General features: G+C 38.2%; 1 protein-coding gene across 1 annotated transcript in view; it reads left to right on the top strand.

Annotated features, from left to right (window-relative positions):
• Positions 1-12,051, top strand: part of TRPA1 (transient receptor potential cation channel subfamily A member 1) — a 70,203-nt gene that overhangs the window by 11,229 nt on the left and 46,923 nt on the right. The window contains exons 4-8 of the mRNA XM_004588111.2: positions 2,516-2,623; positions 6,600-6,708; positions 7,230-7,375; positions 8,336-8,472; positions 11,806-11,854. Of these exons, the coding sequence (XP_004588168.2) occupies positions 2,516-2,623; positions 6,600-6,708; positions 7,230-7,375; positions 8,336-8,472; positions 11,806-11,854 (549 nt within the window). The remainder of the gene's footprint in view (positions 1-2,515; positions 2,624-6,599; positions 6,709-7,229; positions 7,376-8,335; positions 8,473-11,805; positions 11,855-12,051) is intronic.

The raw sequence follows: 12,051 nt of genomic DNA, 5'->3' as shown, positions 1-12,051 counted from the left end.
GTGGATCATTTTCCAGAGGTTCACTTCCCAGGCAGTCTACCTGGAACATAGGGTTTCCTGCAGAAAGAGTATTGATAATGATCTGGCTATTGGATGCAGCCACAACAAAGCCTAATTATCTGCAACTCAACAGAGATTCATGAGATCCATGTTATCCTTAGTTGAAAACCCTTCGCCCCTGGGAGACCTTAGCTCCCTTAAATATAGCATGGAAGTAGTGGGGAACCTATTGCTCATTGTGATAGCTGTGTCCTAATTTCAAGCGTGAGATTTCTTTTAAGATTTGTTTATTTGAAAGATGGTCACTTCTCAAATGACTGCAGTGGCCAGGGTCAGGTGAGGCTGAAGCCAGGTTCTCAGAGCTTCTACTGAGTCTCCCACATGCGTGCATGGATCCAAGCACTTGGGGCTGTCTTCTGTTGCCTCCTCAGAAGCATTAGTGTCAGAGGCCAGCTCCAGCCGAGTTAGGAACTTGAGAAGAGTTCATGGAGTAAGCATAGAGAGGAAAGAAACAGACCCACTATGATTTCATGATCATAATGGACAATGCAAGAAAGCTGTCCCCTTTGTTTATACAGAAGCAGTCACAAGCTCTGGCATAGACTTTTTCTATCATGGTGAAGTGGGTGCTTCCAAGGATAATTCTGCCTCTTGTTTCACCTTATAGCAGGATGTTATTTTCCTGTGGTCAGGAAGTTCTCAATAGATGGTACGTATCAATCAGTAACATATCCCTACTACAATCCTCTTTCTACAAATTAATCTTGAATCAGTTAAGGGAGGAAATGCATCACAGAAAGAGGGTCAAATGGAGGCAGCAGAGACAGAGACAGCATGAATTATAAAAGGCCCTTTTGCAAGACCTTATCAGCAACATCAACTTCCAAGTTCACATTGATAGTAAAAGCCAACTCTGCAGTGGCAAACAATGCCTAAATAGATTACATAATTCTTAGTGGGGTAGTCAGGTGTCCATGCAAAGAGAGGTGGAACTGCCTTCAGGTGGTTGCAGAGACATCCACTGGGCCCTGCCATGCAGCAGAAAATTCCTCGTGGCCTTGCCTGCAGGGGAACAGTTCTCCACACACCTTCCTGTCCTCCACACCCACTGCATGGACCCAGCACATTAACACAGAGCTGAAATGGAAGTGGGGTAACCAGGTCTTGAACAGGCACTCATATAGAATGCCACCCTGCTTGCAGCTGCTTAATCCACTGTACTACATGATTTTGTCAACAAACCTTCGTGTGCTTTTCTTCCCCCACTGGATGGTTATCCTTGAAGGAGGGACTATATCTTGCTAATATGAACACAGACAGTCCTCAACACTTCTCTGGTAATTTTTGACTACTAAATGAATAAATAAGTGAAGGGAAAGGGGAGTGCTGAGGACCTGTTTCAGCAGAGAAACCTCACGGAAGTCTGAGGAGTTGATCAGAATGGCCTGTGGCAATAATCTCCTCCCCCTCTTCTCCTTCCCGTTCTTTTCTATTTATCTTCTCTACATTTCAAACGGCTCCTGATATTTATGCTCTTAAATATATTAGTTGAGGTATCTCACTCAATATAAGTGAGAAAATTGAGACTATGTTAACAATTATTTGCATTTCTTATTTCCAATTCCAAAAATCAATATTGTCTTAATTGATGCAATGCTAAAATGTATTCATCCATCTGTTGAATACATTTTGTACCCTCTGTGCAAAAATTTGTGTAGGAGAGGCATGAGAAATGAGGAATAATGCAGGGCCTCAAGCAATCAAGATAATATAATATTGTGAAAGACCAGGAGCTCATTTGAAAATCTCCAAGTTTGTTTCTGTGTAAAGATTTAATTTTACTATTTTAATTATTTTAAAGACAAAGTAATTGATGGCCTAGCAGCTGAAGTCTTTGCCTTGAACATGCCAGGATCCCAAATGGGCACTGGTTCTAGTCCCAGGGGCCCCACTTTCCATCCAACTCCCTGGCTGTGGCCTGGGAAAGCAGTCAAGGAAGGTCCAAGGCCTTGGACCCTGCACCCACGTGGGGGACCTGGAAGAACTCCTGGCTCCTGGCTTTGGATCGGCACAACTCCAGCCACTGGGTTCACTTGGGGAATGAATCATTGGATGGAAGATCTTCCTCTCTGTCTCATCTCCTCTCTATCTATATCTGACTTTGCAATAAAAATATAAATCTTAAAATAACAGAGTGATAGGAAAAGAGAGAGAGAAAGAACAAAAGAGAGTGAGAGAGACTTTCTGTCTGCTGGTTCACTCCCCAAATGGCCAACAACCACAATGGCCACGTCAAGGTCAGAAGCTTGGAATGCCATCTCCTGTTGCTTCCCCTGGCACATGAGCATGAAGCTGGATGAGAAGCAGAGCAACAGGGATTAGAACTGCTGTGGAACTGGAGCAGCTGGGGCTTGAACTCATGTACGATGCTGGCATCATAGGCAGTAGCTTGACCTGATAGAATATGACAGTTGCTTTTTGATTCTTTGGTGATTGTTCCCCACCTTTTTTGTAGATCTTGACTGACTACAGTGGAACAGATATTGATTTGGAAGGAGAAAATGGAAACACAGCTGTGATAACCGCATGCTCTAAAGATAACAGTGAAGCATTGGAGATTCTGGTTTGTACATGGGCCATTCTTTTTCTTTACATGAATTCAACACTGTTATTTGCAATCTCCCTTCATTTTCTCACCTTGGGAAAATAATACAGAATGTGGGATGAGAAAAATATTCTGTATATTTGTGTAGATGTATGCAACACTTAAATCCTAAGTGGATCTTAGATTGCTTACAGAAGACTAACAATATAGAATAAAAGAAAATTTTAGAAAATTGAAATGAATGAAAATATTGGTAGAAAAGATTAAGGCAATGCTTGTGGTCAAAATATAAAATGCAAAAGTCTGATAACCTCTATTTTAATAAAGCCAGGTCATAAACTTGACTCTGAGTTTCCAGATGATCACCAGAATGTAGTCAGTTGCATGAAGATTGGGCCTATAACATAAAAGCCAAAAGTATAACTGTCATTTCTGTTCCCAAGATTCAAAGAAATTTTTGCAGTGAACTCTCAAAAAGGACAGATGTGATTTAATGATTTGAGGTCTGACTATAGTGAGCATCCCTGACTATAGTGAGCCAATCAGAGGCCTGACTCAGCAGTATACCCTGCTTCAAGTGGTGCACTACCCAAGTATACTTCTGAAATTCCAGTACATGTCTCCCTTTCAATGTTCCTTAGCCTCTTACGTTTTCTGGGCCATATCACATATTTTTGTCACCAAGTTTTTTATATACACTAATCTCAGAGAGAAGGAAAATGGGATAAAATTATTCCAATAATATTTACCTGATATTTAAATGTACGAGTAAGTTTTAACATATACTACCTGCACATCAAATACCATGAGATATAGTTTCTTCTGATCTTTGTTGGTGAGATGTGTTTCCAGTAGGCAATGTATATATGGGTTTTGCTTTTTGATCCAGTCTACCAATCTGGGGTTTGACCGATGAGTTTAAACCATTTTACATTTAGGATTAATGTGAATAGATGGTAATTTAGTCCTGTCATTTTAGCAATGGATTATTCATTGTTTGATTTAGTCTTCTGTTATTATTTACTGAGTTGTTCTTCACATTTGTCTTTGATTTTGGTAGATGCTATTCCTTTTCTCTGTCAAGAGAACATCTTTAAGTATCATTTGTAGGGCAGATCTGGAAAAGACATGATTCTTTGAGCTTTTCTTTACTGTGGAAGAATTTTATTTAATTTTGAAGGACAAAGGAAAGCTTTGCTAGGTACATTATTCCAGGCAGACTTTTTTTTTCCTTTTAGAATCTAGAATGTCTCTCCATTCTCTTCTGGCTTATAGACTTTCCTGTGAGAGGTCAGCTGTGAGTCTGGTTGTCATTTGTCTAGATGTCATTTGATTTTTTCTTGTGCACATTTAAGGATATTTTCCTTATGTTTAACTGAAGAGAGCTTGATTATCACGTGTTGTTGTGAAGATTACTTTTGGTCAACCCTATCGAGAGTTCTGTTCCCCTCCTGGATGTTATTTTCCAATTCTTTCTCCAGATTAGGGGTGTTTTTCTTTATTATCTCATTGAATACATTTTTTTTTAAAACCCAGACTCTCTTTTTGTGCCTTCAGTAACTCCAGGAACTCTTGTATTTGACCTTTTAATAATGTCACTTAATTCTTGAATACTTTTTCTTAGTTTGACTCAGCTTCTCTTCTAGTTATTTTTTTATCAGTTCCCAAATTTGAAAGGAAATATCTTCCAATTCTGAGACTCTACTGCCTCATTCATTCTATTATGGAGATTTTCCACTAAATTTTAATTTGCTCCATTGTGTCTTTCATTGCAAATAATTTGGCTTGATTTTGTCTCAGTGTTGCTATTTCCTGCATGACATATTTCTTGAATTCCTTGAACTTGTATGTACTTCTTGATAAGAAGCTTTATAATGAGTTTTCTGAATTCTGTATACCCTGTTTTCTCGATGTATTTTTCAGTTAACTCTGGGTTTGGGAAAGGATTTTGCTCCTTTGCAGCAGAGTCTTCAGTAATAGTCATGTGTCTCTATCTCTTCTTTTGGAGTTGGTCATTGTACTTCTGGTTAGCAGATTCTTCTGAGGGCAGGTTTCTAAGTTGTGTCACCCATAGGTCTGCAGTTCAGTTTTACTTATTGTGTCTGGTACTGAGTTCTTTGCATTCACTTGTGCACTCCCTCTAGGGATTTTAAAATCTAGTCTCATGTTAGGCTTCCACCATGGTCTCTGTAGCCCAGCTCCTGGCTCACCACTTTGTACTTTCTGTGATCCTGTGCTGTGGCTGCTGCATTGTCTGTACAACCTTTTCTCACTGTGGTTCTAGCAGTTCCCAGGAATATGAAGACACCAGGTGCCCTAAATAACTAGGTTGTTGTTGGTGCTGTTATTGACAGAACTTTGCTGGCCATTATGTCTGAGAGCTACCTGGACCTATTTTGATCTGTATATTGCCAAAGTTGGGATTATTTTCCCTGTGGGACCATTGCAGTGCATTGAGCCAGAAGTGAGTACCTTCCAGTCTCAAAGCCTTGCCTCACTGTACAAAATGGTGCCTGGTGTGCCACTGGTGGATTTCTTGATTCTCTGGCCATTATGTCTGGGGGCTACCTGAACCTAATTTTGGTGGAACTTGTAGGTTGCCATGTCAGTGCAATGTACTGAGCCAGGCATGAGTTCAATCCGAGCTTAGTGCATGCTCAGTCCTGTCCCATGGACTTTTCTTCCCTATGCAAAGTAGCACTTGATGTGTTTCTGGTGGGGGTTGTGCTGTGAGATCCACCCTATTCCTGTACTGCCTTTTTGGGATTTGCTGCTCGGTCTATGCTTCTGGTTGAATCAAACAAATCAGCAGGCTGGACAATTCTTTTCCTGTGTTCACCTCCTTCATTCCTGGTGAAACTCCTCTTCCCACCTGGTTTTCCCATTTCTTAACTAAACTGTTAGTTTTAATGTTGTTGAGTTTCGTGAGCTCCTTCTATTTTCTATGTATTAATCCTCTATTGGTTAAAGTTTGTGCATATTTTCTCACATTCTGTTAACTGACTCTTCACTTTATTGGTGGTTTGCTTTGTGGTGTAGAAGCTTGTTTGCTTTGATGTAATCCCATTTTGTTTTTTTTTAATTTTTATTTTATTTTATTTTTTAAAGATTCATTTTATCTTTATTGCAAAGTCAGATAGAGAGAGAGGAGGAGGAGAGACAGAAAGGAAGACCTTCCGTCTGATGATTCACTCCCCAAGTGAACACAATGGCTGGAGCTGAGCCAAACCAAAACCAGGAGTTCTTCCAGGTTTCCCATGTGGGTGGGTGCAGGGTCCAAGGCCTTGGGTCATCCTTGACTGCTTTCCCAGGCCACAAGCAGGGAGCTGGATGGAAAGTGTGGCCTCCGGGACTAGAACCATGCCCATATGAGATTCTGGCATGTTCAAGGCAAAGACTTTAGCTGCTAGGCTATTGTTCCAGGTCCTGTTTTTAAAATTTTTAGTCCCTATGTTTTTGGGATCTTTTCCAAGGTTTTTTTTTTTGCCTATACCTGTGTCTTGCAAAATTTCACTGATATTTTCTTCTAGTTGATTTAAGGTATCAGATGGTATGTTTATATCCTTGATCTATTTTGAATTGACTTTTATTTAATGTGCAAGATGGAAGCCTTGTTTCACTTTTCTGCACTTACATATCCAATTATGTATTCAGAATGAATACAGCAACCATAAATGATGTTTTCAGAAATATCACTAATCCTATTGAAAATGAGCTGATTTTTAATTTGCTGGGATATCAAGATTGGTATTATTGTGATTTGATTTTAATTCCTATTTGGAAGTTGTAAAGTACTCCCATTTCACAATCTTATCCTAATTCTAAAATTATCTTCTTGCAAAGATTTCATACAATCAAGTTTTCTACATACTTTAAAATAGGCACAGACTAATGAAATGACCATAGCAAGGTGCATGAATTCTTTTTACCATTATGATTTGGGCTAAAAATCTGTTATTGGAATTTTTCATTCTCTCTTTTCTTTCTTCTCCAGTTAAAAAAGGGTGCAAGGATATGCAAAGCAAACAAATGGAAATGTTTCCCTGTTCACCACGCTGCATTTTCAGGTGCTAAAAAATGCTTGGAATTATTACTGGAGTATGGTGAGTAAAGTATATATATATATATTTTTTTTTTTTTTAAAGGTTTTTGTTACTTGGAAGGCAGAGTTACAAAGAAAGAGGGAGAGACAAAAAGAAAATCTACCAGCTGGTCTACTTCCCACATGATCTAAATGGTTAGGACTGTGCCAAGTGGAAGCCAGGACCCAGGAGATTCATCTGGGTCTGTTAGTTACATTGTAGGTGTTCAAGCACTTGGACCATCTTTTGCTGTTTTCCTTAGCTGTATTGCATCAGGAGTGGAGCAGCCATTTTTTAAACCGTTGTCCATATGGGATGCTGGCATCACAGGATATTATTTCACATGCTTTGGCGCAACATTGATCTTGAGTACATGTTTTTCTACTTTCTGTATGTTAAAAATATTTGTTGTGAAGATGCTATTACTTCTCAAAACATTTAATAGAATTTACACCCAGGCTTTGTGTAAGTCTAAATGTCTTTGCTTTAAAAAAATATTGTTTATTTTAAGTATTTGACTTAAATATTATCTTCTTCCAAAGGTGAAAAACTTGGATATCGCAGAGAGTATCAGATAAACTTTGTGAACACTCGAAATGCCAGCCCGCTCCATTTTGCAGTTCAGAGTGGTGATTTGGAAATGATTAAATTGTGCCTGGACAATGGTGCGCGCATAGACCAAAAAGAGGTGGTGGTTTATATTCTCCATGACACATTTACTTTGGTATCATCATAGAATATTTTCACAAAGGCTTTATAGCTGTCTTATAGCTGCTTTATTTGGGGAAGGAATATTGTACAAAAGAGATCTTCCCTTCTGTTCATGCAGAGGTGAAGGAGTAGAACTCAAATTTCAATCCAGATGAATGCTTTTGAGAGCTAAACAAGCAACTGTAGACTCAGTTTTTTTTTTTTTTTTTGTAAAAAAAAAGCTATATTGCATTGCACTTCCAGTAAATGAATGGAGGAAAGTCTACACTCAAAAGGCAATGATAGATAATTAACGTTAGCCAGGAACATATAAGATTAATCTTTAATGTCTATGATTATAGTTCCTTTCTGAAGCACTGTTGTCTGAACCAAAGGACCCCTTAATTGATTTCTGAGCATATGTATCTGGCTGAGCTTGGGTTCTGACCTCACGCCTGGCATCTCTGACTCAAATTCTATGATTCAAGTCTTCCTTCCTTCAGCCTCTTCAGTTTCAGGGGATCACATTCTCCCTTCACACCTGCCTGAAAGTGCTGTGATTTCTGGAGATGGAGTAGGTTCATTTTTAAATTTTCTGTTGCTTCTTGACCGTGTCCCTATCTCCTTTTAGTATAGCTGTGAAGAGTAGCCATCAGAGCTACTCCTGCAATCACATTATACACCAAATGCTGACAGCAATGAATTTAACACAGTCCCAATAGTCCCAGAGGTGTATGAATGATATTTAGAAAATGATGCCAGAATTGTGTGCCACAGGCTTTCAAACTTGAATCATGTTGTTAGCTACACTTTCTTAGTAGTGCTTTTCAATGAATTCATCATCGTCGTATATCTGATGTTTTAAACTTATTCACCTGAGGAAAAGAGAATCACAACTAAAAATGTTGTATATTTGAACTGAGAGGTAAATATTGATTCTGGTATCCAAACTTTCCAGAATGCGAAGTGCACGGCCCTTCATTTTGCTGCCAGCCAAGGAGCCACTGAGATTGTTAAACTGATGATATCATCCTATTCCGGTACCAGTGACATTGTTAATGCAGTCGATGGCAATCATGAGACCCTACTTCATAGGCAAGTTTTTACCTACTGTTTTTAGTTTTGAAATCTATTTATGTTGCTGGAAAAAGTTGGAAGTGTGATAGCAAAGTTTCTATAGTTGAAAGAGAAAAAAACAGAGGTAGTGAGCAGAGTTAATTGGAATCTCTGTGTCCCATGGGGATCAAAGTAGAAAGTGAAATAACTTCTCAAAAAATATTATCTTCAATAGTATCTTCTGGATTGTTTTTAGCTCAGTGAATGCAGACTAAAGATTAGTTCCCAAATCTTTTCTAATCGATTTCAGTTCTCCATGCTTTAACTCCAGTTTTAGTGAAGGCAATGGAGAAGAAACAAATTGAATGTTTCACCTTTGCCATGTGTCTAAGTCTGTGATATGTTACTGTGACTATATGAGTATCTTACAAATGTTAGGGTTGCATTTAGGTTATGGTTCTCCCATCCAAGTACTAACCAGGCCCTGAGATGGGATACATTCAGGATAGTTTGACCATAGACAGGTTCTGTAGATTTGGAAGTAAGCCACCAAGTGTGGATATCTGTAGATGGCTTTCCTACTGCATGACAGAGGGGACATGTGAGGAGACAGAGCAAGTGCACTAAGGAGCCCTCAATTCCATGGCAAAACCACTCACTGGTGATGCAGTGCCCTCAGTGCCATCCCCATGACCCCCTCTGAGCACTGATGCATCAAGGACCACATTTCCAACAAAGGAGTTCTAGGGGTCATTTTCAAATTCAACATCACCCTTATCCATCACCCTAATCCATCCTGAACATTCCCACAGTGCTAAACATTTATCTTCAACACATACAGCATTTTAAGAAGTCATCACCAAGTCACTGGAAGAAAGAAATATTTCTATGTAATTTAATACAGACACATGTCAGGGGAGTGTCCAAATCTGTATATTCACTAGATACTGGAACAGAAGGCAGCTCTGTTTCTTTGGGATGACAAAGACTGAATGCTCTGCTTGAATGAAATGATGGCTGAGATGAACTGTTTTTTTTCTCTCACCCCACCCCTAACCTCCAATGCATGCACTCAAGCACACATGTATCACAGATCTGTGAGCAAGCTGGAAGTCTGGAAATGGCAGACAAAAACTGATACTTCCGGTAACTAACTGAACATATAATATCTCCAAGAGAAAAAGAAGCTCTAGGTACTGATATAAGATTTATTTTTAAACAGAGTAGGAGGAGATGCATGGAGAAATTAATAAAAGTACCAGGTGCAGCAAGTTATCCAATTTAGGATGATTTTCAAACTGAACTTTTACAAAAAAGCAACACAATCAGTAAAAGATAAATTTATTTCTTTTTAAAGATTTATTCATTTTTACTGGAAAGTCAGCTTTACAGAGAGAAGGAGAGACAGAGGGAAAGATCTTAGACCTGTTGGTTCACTCCCCAAGTGGCCGCAAAGGTTGGAGCTGAGTTGGTCAGAAGCCAGGAGCCAGGAGACTCTACTGGGTCTTCCATGTGGGTGCAGAGTCCCAAGGCTTTGGGCCATCCTTGACTGTTTTCCCAGGCCAGAAAGCTGAAAGGGCAGTGGAGCAGCTGGGATGTGAACATGTGTCCATATAGGATCCCAGCTTATGCAAAGTGAGGACTTTAGCCACTAAGCTACCATGCTGGGCCCCAGATTAATTTATTTCTAAGGAAATAGAAGCAGTGGTCAATACTAAAACAATTCTAAGATAAAGATATCTAAGTCATTCACAAAAATAAAACAAGGAATAGCTAGATGTGTAAAAATGCACTGTGGTCATTGAGGATTATTAAAATTAAAATGAAATATGTGAATTCAGGATTTTTTATATGAAAAAATTCAGTTGGAAATCTAAATGAAGAAAGAAAATATTCATTGAAATGAAAAAAAATAAATTGGGAGCCTGAGCAGTGGTAGAGCAAACTAATCTTCCACGGGCAATATTGACATCGCATATATATGGCCACCGGTTTGCATCCCTGCTGCTCTGCTTTCCCTCCAGCTCCGTGCTCATGTGCTTGGAAAGCAGTGAAGACCAGCCCAAGTCTTTGGACCCTTGTACCCACATGGGAGACATAGAAGAGATGCCTTGCCCCTGGCTTCAGATTGGCTCAGTGCTGGCCGCTGTGGCCATTCAGGGAGTGAGCCAGTGGATGGAAGATTTATATGTAAAAGCTGCCACTCAAATGAAAGTAAACAATTAAAAAAAACCTCAATTTTTACTAAAGTCTCTAGAGGTTTTTAAACTGTTGCACGTTAGAACATAAAGAAGCATAGAAAACACCAAATGCTGGTTCTTAGGCAAGATTATATCAGAATCCCTGGGATGAGGTTTAGGAATTAAAAAAAAAACACCTCTTTCTTATTCCAATATTTGGCAATTTGAAAACCTGTTGATTTGAGTATAGATACTGTGTTTCCTTAGAACACAATTTTAATATAAAAATATATGTAAGAAGGAATTCTGTTGCGAAAATGTAGCTTCAATTTTTTAATCCATTTCCTAAATTATTAAAAATTAATTAATGAAAAAGGTTTTCACAAAGCTCAGATAAAGTGAATTTTACAAAAAATTAATTTTTTTGTCAAAATAACCTTACCTTCGAATTATCCCATTTTTAATGAACCTTTTAAGTCCCCTTGTATACTTTAATCATATTACAAGAAGGTTGGATTATTTATAAAAACTGTCCGCCTAGTTCTGAAATGTATATATGAAGGCCAAGAATGGGTGAGATAGTATTGTATTGCATAGAGAAAGTGGGGTTTTTAGTTGGAAACAAGATTTTATAGTTTTGTTTCATGGTGATGTTTTACCAAAACTAAAAATTTTACTTGGCTTTATTATGACTGGCTTTGCAGTGATATAAAAATGACTTCAGTTATCTGCATAATTATTGTGGTTTCATCAAAAAGAGGATGCCTACTGCTTCTCTGTTACCTTTTGCCAAAGAGCATCTTTATGGGGGAGCATTTTAGAGCCTGCTATTTCCCACAACCAACCATGTGTTGTCTTTTCTTTCTTGGGAGAGATGTTACTATCCCTTCAGAACACTTCATGAGGAATTTACAGGAGCAAATGTATTTGCTAAAAAAATGTGATAAATGTGGTTTTAAATTTTGTGATAAATGTGGTATTACCTTATTGTTTGTACTTTGAAAATACTATGCTAATCAGAATCAACTATACATTTTGAAAGCCTCCTAATTCAGTAATGTTTAAGTATGTTTTTCAATGGCCAGATAAGTTCCCTTTTAGACTCTATCACTTCCCAAGTTTATATCAGTAATTCCTTAATTTTTATTTTATACCTTTTATCAGTAATAGTTTAATTCTGTTTTTTTTTCAGAGCTTCATTATTTGATCACTATGAACTGGCAGAATACTTAGTATCAGTGGTAAATATTCGACTCAGTTTTTTATTGTTTATTACTGAAAAATAACACAATTACATAAACTGGATGTTTTAAAAAGGAAATAAATTTTAAATTCTTTCTTAGAAAAATGTTTACCCATGGATAATTTTCAGATTTTCAAAATAGAGTATTACATATGACTAAATAATTTGAGATAACAAAAGGTAGTTTCTGGCATA

This window comes from Ochotona princeps, chromosome 9 (assembly GCF_030435755.1).
Source record: "Ochotona princeps isolate mOchPri1 chromosome 9, mOchPri1.hap1, whole genome shotgun sequence".
NCBI lineage: Eukaryota > Metazoa > Chordata > Mammalia > Lagomorpha > Ochotonidae > Ochotona > Ochotona princeps.
Note: the sequence above shows the minus strand (reverse complement) of the source record. Positions and strands in the feature narration are given on the sequence as shown.